Source organism: Fundulus heteroclitus, unplaced genomic scaffold (genome assembly GCF_011125445.2).
Source record: "Fundulus heteroclitus isolate FHET01 unplaced genomic scaffold, MU-UCD_Fhet_4.1 scaffold_28, whole genome shotgun sequence".
Taxonomy (NCBI): Eukaryota; Metazoa; Chordata; class Actinopteri; order Cyprinodontiformes; family Fundulidae; genus Fundulus; species Fundulus heteroclitus.
Window position 1 is genome coordinate 4,121,879 of NW_023396689.1, and position 19,429 is coordinate 4,141,307.

General features: G+C 41.6%; 1 protein-coding gene across 2 annotated transcripts; it reads left to right on the plus strand.

Moving 5' to 3' along the window:
* The first annotated feature begins 490 nt into the window (after nucleotides 1-490).
* On the plus strand, nucleotides 491-18,758 carry dnd1 (DND microRNA-mediated repression inhibitor 1). 2 transcript variants are annotated; one of them, XM_021312412.2, is made up of 7 exons: nucleotides 491-509; nucleotides 981-1,060; nucleotides 2,495-2,603; nucleotides 6,709-7,034; nucleotides 8,314-8,446; nucleotides 18,164-18,488; nucleotides 18,576-18,758. In XM_021312412.2, the coding sequence occupies exons 2-7, from the start codon at nucleotides 1,040-1,042 to the stop codon at nucleotides 18,685-18,687; spliced, it is 1,026 nt and encodes a 341-aa protein (XP_021168087.2). In that variant the 5' UTR covers nucleotides 491-509; nucleotides 981-1,039; the 3' UTR covers nucleotides 18,688-18,758. The 2 variants fall into 2 exon arrangements, with proteins under 2 accessions (XP_021168087.2, XP_021168086.2); XM_021312411.2 differs by lacking the exon at nucleotides 491-509 and having other exon boundaries at nucleotides 536-1,060.
* Nucleotides 18,759-19,429: the final 671 nt, after the last annotated feature.

Below are 19,429 nucleotides of genomic sequence, written 5' to 3' on the forward strand. Positions count from 1 at the left end.
CTTCTTTTTTTTAGTATTGAAAGATCTACTTTTGCTTCAGGTAGTAGCTACCCAAGATGATACTGTTGTCAATGGCACTGTTGGACTAAATTAATTCAATTAATGTTTTTTTGTATAACTGTCCACCCACAGCTTTTTGTCTCCTTTCTCTCCTTTTCCCAACAAGGTTTTAATGTGCTTTGTGCAGGATGGTCTTCACAATGGCGCTGTAAATTAACCTGGTAATTCAGAGATAGTTGTACTCTTCTCAACTCCTGTGACATTTCTCCCATTTCTACCTGCGGTGTTGCCATTGGCGTTGCCCCCGTGCATAATCTTAAAGCCTTGACCTGCTCATTTTTCCCACCGTTTCCTATCAAAACAGTCCAACGTGGATGACCGTGACGTTTACCCGGAAGTTCTCGACCTCACAATTTTTGACCAGAAAGTTAGCGGACGCCTATTGTGCAGGCTGGCACGTGGAGTTCAATCAGCAGACGAGCTGCACGGGCAGAGTGTTGCCAGATTAGGTGGGGTTCTTCTTTTGAACACATTAAGCCAGAAAAAATAGCTTTGGGCAGGTTGCTAAAATGTGGCTAAAATAGTTGTCATTGTGAGACCAAAAAGCAAAAACTTATACGTTTCAATGAAATGTGACCTTGCACTCACATCAGTTGTTGATTTACTTTGAAATGTAGATAATCTGTTGAACATCCCACCATGGGTTAAAGTGGCGCTGTGAATAATGTCGGCCAATGTCAATTAAAAACGCCTCAAACTGGGCGAAAAGTAGCCTACCGGAGATACACTGAGGTGCGTTGGCCTGGAGGCCTTTACTCTTAGGCTTTTTGTGTTAGTTTGGTTGCCCAGTTGCATATTTGTTGCTGAGTTTGTCTGTGTAAGCTCTTCAGTTTTATTTGGGCTGGCTTTTAATGTGGGCGGGTTTCACGCTATGTTTGGGCTGGAATGTGTCCGATCTGGCAACTCGGGCTGGAGCGCAGGAGGACAGGTGGCGTAGGGATTCAAATGAGCAGCGTGAACGGCGAAACACTGCAGGAAAATGGAAGACATGCGGACTCAGGTGAGTTTCGGCGTTCTGTACGAGGCAGTTGTAGGTCAGTTTGCGACTGCTAAAGCCCGCAAACTTAGTGGACATGAAACTGCTGTTGGACGCGACGGCTGTAAATGGCGCCTGGTTGACTTGTTAATTGGGAGCTGGAACACCCCAAGCGGACCTGGTAGAGTGACATTGATGCTACATAAAACAACAACAAACCTGTGTTTGTGCGCTGTTAAAATGTGTGGGGTTTTCTTTTGCTGCTCTAATCTAAATACACACCCCGCAGATACTTTGGGTTTGTTACTCTAGCAGAACATTCGTGGATAATTTTCCAGAAACATCCACTTCTGGGTTTTTTTCTAACATTTAGACCACATTGTTACATTTGAATAGACATAAATTAAAGTTTTTGTTTTGTTTTTGTTGCACATTTATCTAAAAATCACATGAACCGTTTGTTTTGTGTTTTGTCCGTGGTTTTTCATAATATTTAAGGCTTTTATTATTAAACATGTAATTGTTACGGTTTGTAGCTTAGCTCAGGCTGGTTAGGGCTACCAGAAGTGCTGTTTGTGCCTGGACATGTCCACTGCTCATGTTCTGTTCAGGACTTTGGGGGTTCATAATGTCTGCTTTTTCACGGGACCGGCGGTCGGGTCAGCGCTGGGGTGGTGTGAGCAATCGCCCTGAGCACAGTGGGACTTCTGTGAGCATATCTCTGTCCGAACAAACGATATCTGATGTACTACAGTTCAAACGGTCGCGCGCTCGCTCAATAGGTGTCTCGCACGTGCTCAACTCTGACAAACTCCTCCTGTGCAGGACCAAAACCTGAATGTTAAATGAAACGCACTGCCAGTCAATCATAGAGGGGCGTTTTCATCCAAACAGATTATTCCTTCCAAGCACCACGTTCAGATAGATGGAAAATAACCAGTCAAAACCAGCAAATCTATGCTGTGCCTGCCGGCAGAAGTTCTTTACTGCTGAGGGGCTGTTTTACAAAAGCCTGCCTGATTCGGTGTAATTGTTTAAAGCAGCAGTTGAATTCCCACCCCTGAACCAAACCTCCTTAGCAGCCATCATGGGCTGCAGAGGCCAGTCAATCAGCAATTTATTTAGGTCAGATGGGTCAGGGAAACTCCTAAGACGTACAGGACAGTGGCCTTAGGAATCAGGGTTGAAGCAGAGCCCTGCTTTTAAAGAATTGAAGTCATTACTTTGATGCAACTTGTATCTTAAAAAGCCATGCTAACCAGCTTGTGGTCAGTCTGTTATGGGATTTGTTTTGGCATCAACTTCATACGACATCCATAGGTGCCACACTGACAGTTTTGTGGTTCTAGTCTTTGCTTTAGACATATTTTGTAACAGACACAGGTAATTTATTCAGACTGGTTACTGTGGCCCGATGGTTGCAGAGGTGTTGTGAATGTCTTCTTGCTGTGTTTTCAGTGTCAGGTGAGCATTCAGCAAGTGCAGGCTCTGGAAGCCTGGCTGAAGACAACCAACATTAAGCTGACCCAGGTCAATGGCCAGAGGAAATACGGAGGACCACCTGAAGGTGAGACGCACAGTGACACTGGAGAAATTGAATTATACAACTGTTTTTTGTTTTGTTTTTTATGTGTCACCTCTGTTTCATTTCAGGGTTCTTCCACCCTGGTCCTCAGAGCCCATTGTCCTGCATGTTTTAAGTGTTTCCCTGCCTCCACACACCTGACTTAAATGAATGGGCAATTAACAGTCCCTGCAGCCTTTGATGGCTGCCGAGGACATCAATTGATTCAGGTGTGGTGGAGCAGGCACACCTTAAACGTGCAGTGGGTCCTGAGGACCAGGGCTGAAGACCCCTGTTTCAAATGATAAAGCAAACTTTACTTAAACTAAGAGAACTTGAGTAAATGTCAGAGGTAATTTAAGAAGGATTTAATTCATTAAAGGTATACTATGCAACCGGGGTTGATTTTTTTTTCCCAGCGAGGCTCCCCCCAGAGGGCGAAAGTAAAAGTGCACTGTCATAAAGATGCTCAGCTGTTCTGGTTTCTCCGTCAAGCCAGGCGCGGTTGTTTTGAGCTTAGCAGACAGGCGAACGCAACGAAAAGTCGAAAAAACGGCAGTACAAACAATGACTAACACAGTGAAAGTATGAACATCAGGGTTTCCAGCAGCGCTATCTTGGCGAGGCATCCGCCACGCCAAACTATCGCTACCGCCTCGCCAACATTAAAAAAAAAAAAAAAAACTATATGCTTGCATGTGTATTTGACGTTAACACGCGGTTCTTTGTTGTTGCTTTCGCGCGTGCATATAGTGAATGGCAGGGCAAAAACACATGGAGTTCTCGCCGTAAAGAGTTTGTGATGAGTGTTTAGCATCATCACTGTGGAAATTTCACTCGCTGGGCTTTTGTTGAAATGTTTTCATCCCGCCACATTGGAGGGTTTTCAACTGTTGATGTCATCTTTAAGGCCACACTATATTTGAATTGGATTTAAGTCCAGACTTGGGCTAGACCACTCCAAAACATTTTGGATCATGCTACATGGTGCATGGTCCTGCTACACCAGAAGCAAAGTGGTATTGTGCTGAAGGGCCTTTACTGATGGCTGGACTTCCTCTGTCATGATGTTCTGGTAAAGAGCAAAAGTTCTTGGCTGCATCAGAAAGGGTCTAATTGGTAAGGACTTTTCAGCCAAAGCCAAAGAGTGTCAGTGTTCACCATGATTAGGAGCCTGTAAGCTTCCTTTCTTAGCTCCTTTAGAATAGGAACCTGACAATGTCCCTTAATGCCACTAATGAGCTATAAGGAATCCTACAATTCTTTGTGTGACATGACATATAAGCTCATAGATTAAAGTTTTCCATTGCTGCGATGAATCTCCATCAATTGGAACATTGGAGAAAAAATAGATCCACTTGATTTTGTTGTGGTTCCATTTAGACTATTTATTCAAGGTTTCAAACTGAAGCTGCTCTCAACCAATGAAATCTAGCAGAGCTGAGACATTAGCCAATCAGAAGAGAGTAGGGCGGGTCTTTTCAAAGCGGGCACCTGCCAGTCTGAGGTTTGCTGGTGTTCCATCATTTTAACTTTTGGTAGAACATCATAAACGGACCACAGATGGCATGAATGAAAGTGGTGGTCAGATGTTTTCTTTGGATTTATGCAAACCAGCAGGTCAGAAAGATCAGACGATCGTTCTGAGACCAACTCCCTGGATAAGTGTCTATCGCTGCTTGTCCCTCTGGCTGTTACATCAATGGGCGGCATTTCCACCTGTGGTCAGGTTGTTTGAACACTTGCCATTGTCATCAGTGTTTATTCCCCCACCTCCTGCCCCTCACCATGTCTCAGTCTCTTCTTGACCTGATCAAGTCTGTTGCTGAAGATCAGAGAGAACTTTAAATATCAGATGCACATCCCTCTTATCTCTGCAACCACACCATTGCTGCCCAGTATAAAAGAGAAATGTCGGCCAAACTGCAGAGTAAGATTATTTGTTCAAGTGCAGATGAGTCAGCAAATGCAGACAGAATTATTAATGCACCAATGCCATACTGTGATGATGACTTGGGTAGCGTGTTGACTCAGCATCTGGCTTCCAGAAAGGTCAATGTTGGAGATACAGATCCCCAGACCATCATACTACCACTGCCATGTTTGTCCATCAGTATGATGGAATGCCTTTAGTTTTACAATAGAGATGCACGACTTCCATTCACATAATTTATTTCCAGATGTCTTGGGGATCATCAAGATATTGTTTTTGGTCAATTTGAGAGAGATCATTGTGTTCTTTTTGGTGAGCAGTGGTTTTGGCCTTGGAACTCACGCACGGAGCCCATTTTTTTTCCCGGTCTCATTGTTAAATCTTGAATTCTGACCTTAGCTGAGGCAGTGAGGGTTGCAGACCCTTAGATGTTCTTCTGAGTTGTTTAGTGACTTCTTGGTTGAATCATTGATGAGCTTTTGTTAGTAAATTTAATTGTTTGGCGGCCTCTCCTGGGAAAGTTCCCTGCTGCGTGTTTTTCTCCAGCTATGGTTGGTGGCTCTCTCTGGGGGTCACTAGAGCATGGGTTAAAGTACTCCGTCGTTGCGATGGATTTTCGTCAATTGGAAAATGAGTGGAAAAAAATAGATCCACTTGGTTCCATTCAGATAATTCCACCTGCGTTTTTCTGAAAGAACGCAGAGCTGCAGTCATCGTCAGTGAGGGCTGCGTCGGCTGTCAGTGAACATGCAGCAGTACTCCATGTCATGAGCAGCTACGCACCAGGACACTCGTTAAATTAAATGACAAGAATTTTGATGCATACAGATTAAGGAAATTATGTCAAAAACAAACTGCAGCTACAACATAGAGGAATGGAATGGAGGAAGGAAGAAATAATACGGTAATAATCAGCTATCATCAATTGAGGTATGGACCAAAACATGTTTCTCATGCCATTTGCAGGGGATATTGTTCCTTCCTTTGCATGGGGACTGAAGGTAAACAACTAAAGTGTGTACATCTTTACCATCTATTAAATTAATACAAAAATATCTGAAGTGACGTTTACACTTCTGAAAAAAATTTATGTAAAAGTGAGGACTGTATAATGTAAAAAAAAAATAAAAAATAAATGTACAGTTAATCATACAAATAAGGTAAACATGTCAATAAGGAAGAATATTCTATTGTCTGTCATAGGTTTTCTTTTTTTTTTCCATGTAACAGAGTGGGTTTACAAGCCTGGGGGTTGGCAAGAGTGGGGTCGGGACTAAATCCCTCCTACTTCCACGACCCCCACATCAAAGACTTCTGTTTTAGATGGAAAACCTCAAGGAGTAATTAACATTTTTACTTCTGGACTTGGATGATATTTGACTTGTTTTGCAGTAAACATACCAAATGCATATTGATTAATCTTTATAATGAAAATTAACCAAGTCCTGTTGAAGTCACAGCATCATATTGAATTCCCTTGGTTAGTGGTGAATATCTGCTGTGATGAACTTATAAATCCAAGGCATTCTGGTACTTTTTTATATGTATTCTCTAACAGACACACTGTTTCTCATACTGGCTTTAATTTAACCTCTGAAAAACTAGCTAGAATTGGTATATCGGAAAAGGGCCAGTTTGCTTGTTCCTCTGTCATCAGGAGTGTGGTTGCACAATATACTGTGTATATGTCAGCTGGTGTAATGATATTGTCACAGGATGTTTTGCAGTGTGATAATTATTGGTCAATATCTTACTATTGTAATGAATTAGCTTCTTGCCTGTCAATATAATATTCAGCCTGTTAAACTGTTCAACAAGTCAAACTACAGTCGATGGCCACACCTGATACAGATGGTGTCCACAAAGCTAAAGGTCGCAATATTTACCAGTAGCGTTATCCTAACATTTTCTAATACTGTGCACTGTAGTCAGGAGTGATCCTCTGCCATGAACTGTTCTAAAAATTAATTTAACTTGGATCACATTCTCCACTCTGTGTAACCTCCTTTAGTTAACCCAACTTTTATGGATTCTTCAAGTATGTGCAGCTCCACCTGTAATGTAGCTAAATGATTCTAATCTTAATGTTTAGCCTGGGCAGAGAAAGTGCATCAGTCAATCTACAGCTACCCATTGAGCTTCATAAACTCCTCCTGTCTTGTCTTCATGATTTAGTGTGGGATGGTCCCACCCCAGGTGAACGCTGTGAGGTCTTCATCGGCCACATCCCACGGGACACCTATGAGGATGTGCTCATCCCCCTGTTCAGCTCTGTGGGACCTCTCTGGGAGTTCCGCCTCATGATGAACTTCAGCGGCCAGAACCGGGGCTTTGCCTATGCCAAATATGGCACACCGGCCCTTGCCTCTGAGGCCATCAGCAAGCTGAATGGGTACACGCTGGAACCCAATTGGAACATCTGTGTCCGCCAGAGCACAGAGAAGCGATGCCTTTGTATTCAAAATTTGCCACCCACCAGTGACCAGGAAGTCCTGATGCAGGTAGGGTTGGTCTGTGCCATGTTTGTTAAGAATTAAATGGTTTATATTAACTGACTGAGGAGGAGGATGAGAAGCTCTCAAGTATTGCTAGAAGAGACTGCTTCACATATACAGTTTGACTCATTGTGATCGTTGTTTAAAATGTCCAGCTTTTCCTACATTGCTAGTTGTGCTTTTACAACTGAACAGCAGGGATGCAGTGATCAAAAATCTTCATTCAAATTGTTGTGCAGTTAATGATTAGGACAACAGTTGAAAGAGGGATTCAAACTGTAGCATTCTGTAACAGCAAATTCTGCACACATGGAATAAATGACAACTTTTTTATAAATGTAAGAATTTATTAAAAGTAATTATGATGTGGTCAAACACATTTAAGCAAAATTAGGGTTAAGGGAAGCTAATCAGAACAAAAGGAGAAATAAATGTAAATGTGTTTTAATGATTTTAAAGTTCTGTGGGGAGGTTTAATTTAGAGAATCAATGGTTACCTTGAAGGATTTGGAATAAGGTCAAATTTGCTTAATTAACAATATTTGGTATGTGTTCAACTAGGCCTGGACAAAAAACAGAAAATTTACTACCACCAAAATTTACGACTGAAAATACCGACATGGACATTTAGCCCATGTTGGCATTTTTGGTATTAATTTTTTTTTAATGAAAAGTTGTTCTTAGAGGTAATTAACAGCCACTTAGACCAGTCATGGCCACTCGTTTTCCAGGACAGAGAGGGGCTGCTGCTCAGAAAGCAGAATTCGCAAGGATTACTTAGACATGCATCAATCAAGTAAAATACCACTTTGGGTGTTATTTTGATGAAGGAATAGTATCATAACATAGTTAAAAGCTCAAAGTTGATTTCTCATTATATAGGCCCCTTAAAAGATTAGCAAATATGAGAATCATTATCCTAGTATATCATAATGCTCGTCAGAAATCGTCTCCCCATTATTGATAAACAGTAGGATAATTGCCCATCCTACTGTCCAGATGTGATAAAAATATAGAACATTTCAACTTGTCTTGATTAACTGCATGATCTTTGCAAGTATTAATGTCAGTATGCGTATCAATATTGATTAAAAATAATTTAACATGATTCTGATTTCAACAAAGGAACACAAACTAATGAAGCTCAAAGCAGTTAACAAACATTAGATGAAAAGCATTGCTATTACTTGAGACAGTGAACTCCAACCAGCAAACCTGCTCAGCTTATAGTAGTAGGCGATGGTAACAGAGTGATTAAAAAATGTTGATGTGTTGCATGTACAAGGTGCTGCGAAGGCTGGTGGACTGTGTGGAAAGGGTGTCTCTGAAGGCCGGGTCTAGAATCAAGGGGGTGTCTGCCGTTGTTGCCTTCTCATCCCATTATACTGCATCCATGGCCAAGAAGGAACTGGAGAGTGGTAAGGAATGTTGAATGGAGCTGACTGATGAATAAAGTAGAAATTCTTGTCTTTTTTATGATTTAAAATTGAACATATCCACTGTCTCTTTCCTGCCACAACATGCAATGTGTTTTTTGTGGAAGGTTAAGTGATAAACTAAAGTTGTGTAGAGCTGCAACGACTAGTTGCCATAATCAGCAATGTATTACGAATGACGTATCAGCACAGCCTCCTCATGGAAATCAACGAAAATGTCCGGAGAGAAGTGGTTGCGCACTTTGTAGTTCATTTTCGGAAGGCTGTAGGCCCGGACTTGACTCGCATCATCCTTGTGTGTTATCATCACGTAATGACGGAGTTAAAGGCTGTCCGAATTCGGCACAGCAGTTTGAAGCTCCTTTCCTTCCCACGATGGAGTTCTTACTGTTGACCCAATGAAAGATCAAGGAGCAGGAGTTAAAAGCTTTTATTGAGGGTATTCAGATTGATCTTGCGGCTCTAAGCAGTTAAGGCCGAAAGCAGAGCACAAAAAAGTTTTATAAATTAGATTTTCTTTGATACAAAATTAAGTTTTAGATGAGTGAGACTGCAAAGAAATATTGCTATCGAGAAGTAAGAAGTAAGCGAGGCAGGTAGCCTTCAAAATATAACCATGTATAAAATACAACCATGTAAAAGATACATGATGGACAGAAACATTAAAAGAGACAGAAAAATTGATAAATAAGAGAAAGATGAAGAGAGACCAAAGCTGAGTGCTCATATAAAACTGTATTCTGTGATATTAATGGAAAGATAAGTGGATGAAAAATCTTTGCAACCGCCCAACTGCACTGACTATACTCCTTGTGTTTTCCGTCTTTTCATCGCAAAATGTCGCGCAGCAATCCAAACTTTATCTGTTCATGCATACAGACAGCCACACCCCCCTCCCTCCTTGTTATGAAATTACACTGGATCCACTTTGCACTTCCTGCATACGACTTCCTGTCTGGCTCGTCTGGTTTTTAGAAATTGACGCGTTTCGCTCTGTCACCCATCACAAATAGACTTGATCTGTATTTTGGAGGAGGGTTAACTGTAAAGTCGCAGAACCACGGAGCCTGTGGGAAATGCCCGATTGATTACATCTTTTATTTGTAATGTAACGGAGAATGCACGGACGGAGTATGTGTGAATAGGGGAAGTTGGTTTTGATTCTACTGCAACACTGTTGCAACACAAGTTGAACACAGTTATAATTCAGTCAGATATTATTTAAGTTATCATTCAGCTTATTTTAGTGTTTCATTTATTAATATGAAGCTACATAAGGCAGGGTTCTCCTCAGAGGATGGAATAAGGGCGCAGCACCGCTATACATATTGCTCAGCGCGGCTATACTGATTTTCAAATCTAGGGTGTTTCTATTTTCCCCCATCAAATTCCACAGCCTGTTTGTCATTCGACATGGCTACCATTGTTTTCCAGCGAAATCTTGGAGTACGGTCATCTGGCACGAGACTTACTTCTCATTGGTCAGTTGTTCTGTGACCCGTTCAAATTAAGCGTGGTTATTGGTGGAAAACCACGTGCAAACCTTTAAAGAGCCATTTTCAATCAATCAATCTTTATTGTCAACTACAATTTGCATTGTAATCGAAATTACAGTTCCAGTACAACTCTCCAACACATACATTTGGGGGGAATGGTTGACTTAGGTGTTGTGTTGCCAAAGAATGCAGCCGTTTGGCGCATTCTTCCAAACTGCCCAGGACCCTTAAAGAAAGAGTACAGATTGAGATATCGAAGAACCTCAGCACGAGAAAAGCAACATATGACAAGACAACATTTCAGCAGAGGGTTTACATTTGAGGCGTGGTTGTCGCCGTGTGAGTCACGGCGACAACTACGCCATTTCACGAGAACGTGAGTACACTCACCGAACTGTGAGTACACCCACAGTTCTTTTGCGTTTCTTTTAACATTCAAAACTATTATATACACTACATATATAATACACTACACCAGGGTTTCCCAAAGTGTGGTGCGTGCGAGCTGCCACTAGGGGGTGCGCGAGGCGAAAACTGTAATGGCGTCTGACCGTGTTCCCCCCCCACACACAATAAGGATGTGTAAATAAGCATTTCTTTTGTAAAACTCAAAACACTGTTAATTAAATAAAAAATGTATTGTAATGATCCTTATTAGACTTTATTGCTAAATGCTGTTGCACACTTACTGTTCCTTACTGTTCCACACTTGCGCTTTGGGGTCATACCGGAAGAAATGTGTGGCTTCCAGGGAGAGGAGTCGTGATTCGGGGGACCGGCGGAGTGAAAGCTGTCCCGTCCTGTTCGTCCTAAAATAAAGTGTTAGCAGCAAAACATTGTCTGGTGCTTGGGTGTCATAACGGAACGATACAGTATTAACACGAAAATGGTAATAAACTGTATTTATTTAGAAGAAATCTTCTACGCGGGGTTGCTAGTGTCTCCAGCATTCACCGGGCATGTGTGTGTGTATGTATGTATGTTATTGCAATGCACACAACATTATGGGTGACATACCAGAGTTCAAAAGAGGGCAAATTGTTGGTGCACGTCTTGCTGGCGCATCTGTGACCAAGACAGCAAGTCTTTGTGATGTATCAAGAGCCAGGGTAATGTTAGCATACCACCAAGACGGACGAACTACATCCAACAGGATTAACTGTGGACGCAAGAGGAAGCTGTCTGAAAGGGATGTTCGGGTGCTATCCCGGATTGTGTCCTAAAAACATAAAACCACGGCTCCCCATATCACGGCAGAATTAAATGTGCACCTCAACTTCCTTTTTCCACCAAAACTGTCCGTTGGGAGCTCCACAGGGTCAATATCCACGGCTGGGCTGCTATAGCCAAACCTTTGGTCACTCGTGCCAATGCCAAACGTCTGTTTCAATGGTACAAGGAGTGCAAATCTTGGGCTGTGGACAATTTGAAACATGTATTGTTCTCTGAGTCCACCTTTACTGTTTCCCCACATCTGGGAGAGTTACGGTGTGGAGAAGCCCCAAAGAAGCGTACCACCCAGACTGTTGCGTGCCCAGAGTGAAGCATGGGGGTGGATCAGTGATGGTTTGGGCTGCCATATCATGGCATTCCCTTGGCCCCATACTTGTGCTAGATGGGCGCGTCACTGCCAAGGACTACCGAACCATTCTGGAGGACCATGTGCCTCCAATGGTTCAAACATTGTATCCTGAAGGAGGTGCTGTGTATCAGAATGACAATGCACCAATACACACAGCAAGACTGGTGAAAGATTGGTTTGATGAACATGAAAGGGAAGTTGAACATCTCCCATGGCCTGCACAGTCACCAAATCTAAATATTGAGCCACTTAGGGGTGTTTTGGAGGAGCGAGTCAGGAAACATCTTCCTCCACTAGCATTACGTCGTGACCTGGCCACAATCCTGCAAGAATGGCTTAAAATCGCTCTGACCACTGTGCAGGACTTGTATATGTCATTCCCAAGACAAATTGACGCTGTATTGGCCGCAAAAGGAGGCCCTACACCATACTAATAAATTATTGTGGTCTAGAACCAGGTGTTTTCAGTTTCATTGTCCAACCCGCGTGTGTGTGTGTGTGTAAAAAAAAAAAAAAAAAAATCTGGGGGGGGGGGGGTCATTTCAAGTGTTTTATAAATGAGCATAAGTGGCCTGCGTGCTATCTGGCTCGAGACAGCATGCAACCTGTCCTGGGCGGGAGGGTGGAGAATCGGCTGCTGCTGCTTCTTGTCTTGTGACGCTGCCTGCAAATCTTCATCATCCACAAAAAGTTTGTACTCTAACATTACCATGGCTGTTTGTCCCGTCATCTACTCTTGACCTTTTCTGTTGATTTTTCGGGCCGAAATATAACAAAATACTTGTCATATGTTGACGTTCATGCTGCCACACGTTCTCATTCATTACTTGGTTAGCTAGCAGCTGCTCTTTCAGGTAGCTAGCTAGATCCAGTAGGTTAGACTATTGTTTTTAAACTTGCGCCATCTACTGTTTGGACTCGGGAGTGGGTATTAGTTTACTTCAATCGCTTCAAGCAGTAAACGTATTAATACTCTTTAAAAACAGACAAATTTAATTAACAAATGTGAAGGACGCTTGACATGCATTTATATTAGGGCTGTCAAAAGATTAAAAATTTTAATTTGAATCGATTAATCACATAATTTCGATAGTTAACTCGAGATTAATTGCAAATTAATCGCACGTTTTATCCTTTTATTTCTGAAAGTGTAGTAGCCTGTTTGGGCATTTCAATATGCAATTTTGCAATAAATGACACTAATAAAATAAATGCTTGTACAAAAAATATTTTTATTTTGTTACTTTTCAAGCACTTTTGAGAATTGGAATGAAAACATCCTAGTGCCAAATGTTAAACTCTGGACTATAATGGCTAAATGACTAATCATGACGCCCTGATATTTACATAATGTGTAATTAAATTTGTAAATGCCTATTTTCATGCCGATATATTTTTTTTTGCCTCTTAAACAAAGATAGACATGGTATTAAGCATATACATATAAATTAATAAAAATTTTACATTTCAATAAAATCATACGTTTTCATTGTTTGTGCTGTGGATGCTTTCACACCAACAACAATAATTTCTTTGAATATTTTTGCTTGCTGTTTATATCCATATTTATACAGTTTAAGCCTGGAAAAAGGTTTTTAAATTTCCAGGTCATTCCAGTCTTACACTTTGCTTGCAACTGGGCAGGAGCTTAGTACCCTGAAAGAGACTGTTTAGTAACTCCAGGAACTTCTTTTGGCAACGTAATCCAGCCTTAGTTTGTCAAATACAGAGAAAACAAATTCATAAGCATTAAAGTACGGTTTATGGGTTGGGTTTCTGCAATGTTATCAGCATGTTTAAAAACTTATCTTCAGAACCAATCTCTACTTGGTGCAGATCACCATTTTGAGCAATCTACTTTCAGCAGTTATCACCACTTATTGCACTGTAAACTGCAGAAAATACGTGCAGAGTTGCTCTGCCTTTACTACCGTCGGCTCCTATGGAGGAGGGATATTTCAGCTGGATACAAAGTGTCTAGTGCAGGCAGGTCTCTTAATAACTGCTGTTTCATCACTTATTTTAGAGCCCAAATAAGCGATTTCACTTTCGGAAACGTGCGCAAAAAAACCGCAACCCGTGACTCATAAAATTTACAAGCGCCTTTAGAATAAAACAAGCCCAAAGTCGCATGAAATAAACAGCCTGTGCAACAGTGAGGGCGGGTCTGTTTTGCTAGGGCTTTTGAAACTACGGAAAGCGCCGAGGATAAAAGTAACACAGTGCGGAGAGCGCTGCGGGGAAAAAACATTAGGGAACGGTGTGTGTGTTTTGACGCGCAATTAACGACGACAACAAAAATAAATGTCGGCGTTGTGGTCTAACAAAGTTAACGCGTTAAAACTGACAGCCCTAATTTATATACATTCTTAAAAATCCATAATATTACTTATTCAGACCAGAGGGGGGTAGGAATACGTATCCCCCCCAGGGATAAAACATGAATGACCAGAGGGGGGGACGTCACAAACAGAGGGGGGGTAAATCCCCCCCAGCAAATCGCACCCAGTATATAATCAATCTTGGGGGTGCGTCAAACTAACCTGACTCTAGCCAGATTCATATCGCTCCGCCTAGCTTCACTCACATCCATCTGGGACAGCTCCCATAGAGAGTGATTTCTCCAACCAATTTTATTGTCAAGCCAATCAGGACGCAGGGCTGGAGTTTCATAGATGTGATGTAGTGGAGAAGCAATCGTGACGTGAGACTGTTTTGATTCAGAAAGCAATGGCGGCTCACATCCAGGAAGCAAGCATGATGCTGCTATTTCTTCCGTGTTGTCCAATCTACCTAATATTGTTTTATTGAAAGAACATCAAAGAACGGCTCTGAAGGCTTTTGTTGGTGGAAACGATGTTTTTCCCCTTCTCCCGACAGGATTTGGCAAGCTTTGTTTTCCGGGGCGCGCCCGCGGTGGCGCCCAGTTAGCGCGAACCATATTAGGAGGCCTTTAGTCCTTGACGCGGTCGGCCTGGGATCGACTCCGACCGGCGAAGCTTTGTGGCTCTAGAGCCACAAACACATTTAAAAAAATAAAAATAAAAATAAAAGTTTTTTCCTGCGTCGCTCTCACAGCGTCACGGGTTAGCTTCGTGTGAGTGGTTATAATAGCGCGTCGATAAAGATGACAGACAAGTGGCATATCCAATCATATGCAAGGATTTTCGATAAGGCCCAGCCTTCAAAAAAGGCAATTCCTATGGAGAGGTCCCAGATGGATGTGAGTGGAGCTAGGTGGAGCGAAATACATCTGGCTAGAGTCAGGTTAGCGTCAACCCGGCTGGGACATGGAAGGGGGTGCGCGGCTAAAAAAGTTTGGGAACCCCTGCACTACACCATCATACCTTTTATTGAAAACATTTAAAAAATACATTTTTAATTTCTAAAAAGCCTAAAAAATTACAGAACTGATGGTATAAGACCGGCAATAGCGGGAATTTCTTTGTTGGGAGTTGTACTGGTCGTAGTTATAGAGGCGATTAAATCTTTTAGAAAAAAATCAGCACTTTGTAGAAGCAAAATGAGCAATATTGCTGTTGCTTCGATCATTAGTCAGCTTTACCAGCAGGCTGAAGAGGAGGTGGTGCAATAAAGGAGGCAAAGCCGAGCAAGGAGAAGATTGGTGCAGCAGGAGGCTCAGAAGGCAGGCTTTGCTCGCCCATCTATGCCAACTGGTAGGCATTTTAAGATTTTAAGAAGACTGTGTTCTACTTTTATCTTAAAAAAAAAAAACTTTGAGGATGGTATTAAACATGTGATCAGGTTGAAATTGTGACTATTTTACTATAAATAATTATAAATAATTCGATCCTTGGCTGCGTGGATCACCTTTCAAAAAGTCACGGGCGACTTCGACTGGCGACTACGCCAGGTTTGTATACGACAATGTGTTCGTCTCTAGAATCCTCACTGATATATCGTGTTTGTGATGAGTGCAAGTGAAATTAAACTGAGATAAGAGATTTCAACAGCGATATGACTGAAATAAATTCAACATGTAAATGCAATTTCAAATTCAAACCTTGTATTTTTATCATAAAATTCGACTTTGTTCGTGAAGAAATGTTACGATCGTTTTTAGAGCAGAACTGTGATTAATAGTAATAAGATGAATTGACCTATATGTATTGATCGTGTTGATTTCAAGCTTGATTTTTCCAATAATGATTATCCTCTGAGTTCAGCCACCGCAGCCAACTTACGGTTCTGTTCGTTCACAGCCTTAGTTAGCGCATTAAATGCGGCCGGCAGCCTGATTATGGCCATAATTGCCACCAACATCCTCTGAACTTGCAGATACATCAAATAACCTCCGTATCCAAATAGAGAAAATCCGGGTATCATGAATCCAAACATGTATATATGTTTTCAACGTCCTTGACTGACAAAATTAAGAGGCACAACATTTTCCACCTGTTCCAGGAATCTAGGGTGTATCCCACGAAGTGTGTCCCGTCAGGACAGGTCCCCTTTTCCTGGTTTTCCATTCATTTTTGCAGGTGAATTTCATAAACAACTTTTCCTGACGGAGAGATGTATCATGTTTAATCATGCTCAAATGACCAGAACACGCATACCAAAAAAATTTAAGTTGCAGTTACAATAACACAACCATCATAAAGGTTATGGAAATAAAATTCACAACAGGATCCTGAGGATTTTCAGGTGCATCGGTGGCTCAGCCTGGAGCCAGAGAAAAGGGAAAAACTCAGATGGGTCAAACCTTCACAGACAACCTGAAATGTCTCTGAAGCAGAGACCATCCAGGTAGACTAAGTGTCAAACCTGGTAGAAAATGATACATGGTTTTTAGGAGTTTTTATTGACAAACAAATCAGTAAATTTTTCTCTGTTCTGTCCCCCTGACACAATACTTTGTAGAATCACCTTTTGTTGCAAGGGGTTTTGCAGCTGCAAGTCTTTTGGCTTATGTCTTTGCTAGGTTCTGTCCATTCTTCTTTGCAAAATAGGGGAATGGATGGGCAGCATCTTTGAATGGTCATTCATTTATGTTTTTAATGAATGAATGAATAATAATTAACGCATAAAGATGCTTTGATCTAATCCATTGTAGCTCTGGCTGCATGTTTAGGTTTGTTGTCCTGCTCGAAGGTGGACATCCACCTAGCCCCAAGTCTTCTCTACAGAATTACGGCCGCTATCTTGGGGCGGTCGACCTGCTACCCTAACCTGCTGATTCAAGCTGAACACACTGATATCTCAGCACTGGGCGGCGTATTTTTGTTTAAATCGACGGACTATTGACGTCAGGGCTCGAGGGATAACTTTTCACAAGTAAGATTAAAAGATATTGTTTATATTAGAATGTGATTTTTCTAATATTAGACAGAGAGATACAGGTCTACACGTCCAAGTTTTTGTGACTTAGTCTCCAAAATTGCATCTAGTCCATAAAGGCATCAGAGCTTTAGACATTGGTGAATAAAATATTCACCAATGAATATATTATTCTATATATATATATATATATATATATAGATATATATATATATATATAGATATATATATATATATGTATGTATATGTGTATGTATATGTGTATATATATGTATATATATATATGTATATATATATATATATATGTATATATATGTATATGAAGTGGCGGCAGCTGGCCAGACTGACGGCAGCAAGCTTCCTCACTTGACAGCGCAAGCACAAACTCCGCTCCAGCCCAAGCACCAGATGATCAACCCCAGCTGGAGGCAGCTCGGAGGAGCTCAGCTCATTCTTTCTCTCTCTCTGCCACCTACTTCTCTCTTTCCCTCTCTTCTCCAACCAGTTATGATTTTTGTTAAATAAATCCCGTTTTAAGTTATCCCATGCGGGGCTTCCCTTTGACTTATTATCTATCTATCTATCTATCTATCTATCGCTCTGTGAAGGCATCAGAGCTTTGTTAGACATTAGCGAAAAAAAAATATATATATATTTTAACCACTTTTAACCACACTAAGAATATTTAAATGCACTGAACCGTTTGTTATGATAGCTATAGCTTTAAAGTAAAAAAAAACAACGTGAAAATTAGTTCAATAATCAGCGAGTAAAACATTACACTGAGCGGAGTTGTTGACCGCCCCAAGGTGGCGCCCCTAAATCTCGTCAGCGCCTATAGGCGAGAGCGGCCGATGCGGGGTCTACTCTTTATATATGTCTATAATGGTGGTGCATACAGGATGATGGTGTTTAGTTCTCCAATACAGGTTTTGCCAATGTGTAAAGCAAACTGCTTCATGTCTACAGTGCCCCCTGCAGGATGTGTGGCAAACTTTACATGTGTTATACTCTTGCCACAAATCCAACTAATAATTTAACTGTCAACACATTCTCTCACCAGAGCTGTGGATCTATGAGGCTCCTCCACTGAGCAACCATTGATATTATTTGTAAAACTAAAACAATATCATTTGCCTTCAACTTTCTAATTATCGCTTACTTTGGGTTGGTCTATCACGTAAAATCCTAACAAAATACAATAAAAGTTTGTGATTTTAACAAGTTAAAGGCATATAAATACTTTTTAAGGAATTCTAGGTGTTTTTCTTAATGAGATGGAGAGGTCTCTTTTCAGCTTTAAATATGTATTTTGTCTAGAATTCAGAAAGCGATTTTCACTGGAGGTGACCGTCATTTGGGATCCAGAAGAGAACCTGAAGCGAAAACTGACATGGGTTTCTCGAAAAGCTCCAAGGATTCTGCCGCAGCCGTGCTTTATGCCCGATCGCCAGCATATGACACAGCCTTCAGCCCTGAGGCAGCACCTGCCCGTCCCACCACGCGTATCCCAGGGGTTTTGCAGAGCAGTTGGGGAACCACTCTTCCCCAGGCACCCACAGTCGCCTTTCCCCCTCTCTTCCTCCCCGAACTCCCAGCAACACATGGTGTGTGCAGCGTCTACGGGGACCCTCTCTTCCCTAAGGTATGTGAGGTGAACGGGTTTGGCCAGCTGTTCTATGAGCTGCATTGGTCTGTCCACACCACATGACTACAGTCATTTTTCCTACAGGTTCCACAACCTGTGGGATCAGCACAACCTTCAGATGGAGGGTCGTCCTGCCAGGATCCAGCATAAGCAGGCTCAGATGGCTGCTGCCCAGCAGCTGCTGGAGATCTTTTAAAACCAGCAGGCTGCCTAAATAGTAAAGGTGGCGTTGTGTTTTGGTTAAAAAAAAAAAAGTTTCCATTTGTTCCTCTCTGCATGTTTGTTTTCTTCTGCATGTTAGTTGTTTGCTGAATGTTTTTATTAGTGGCAGTTGACGTGAGTCTGAGTTTAACTTGAGTTGTTTGCATGCTTTTTAATGTGTTCTGAGTTCTCATTTCAATTAAAATGTGATTTGTTTGAGAAAATTAGTTGCCGTTATTTTAAATGTACAATGAAGGATTAGGTCTTAAGTTGGACCTTAATAGTTCAACAGAGGATTCAAGATGTAAGTATCCAACAATTCACTGTTCTTGCTTTACGCCAAGGTGGCCCAAATCCAGTCCTCAGAGCAACGATCCATCAACTTTTAGATGCACCCCTTCTCCAAAATAACTTGAATCAAATGGCTAAATTCCATCATCAGTATTCAAACTGATCTGTGCACACTTGTTAGAGAAAGGATGCATCCAACAGTTACTGGATAGTAGCTCTTGAGGAGTGAAGATGGAGACCCTTGCTTTAGATGAACCATAAAGCGGTGGTTAGTACATGATCTTCCGTAACATACAGTGGAACCGCACAGCTGTCTTCTTGAATCTACAGGGGTTGGACAATGAATATGAAACACCTGGTTTTAGACCACAATAATTTATTAGTATGGTGTAGGGCCTCCTTTTGCGGCCAATACAGCGTCAATTCCTCTTGGTAATGACATATAC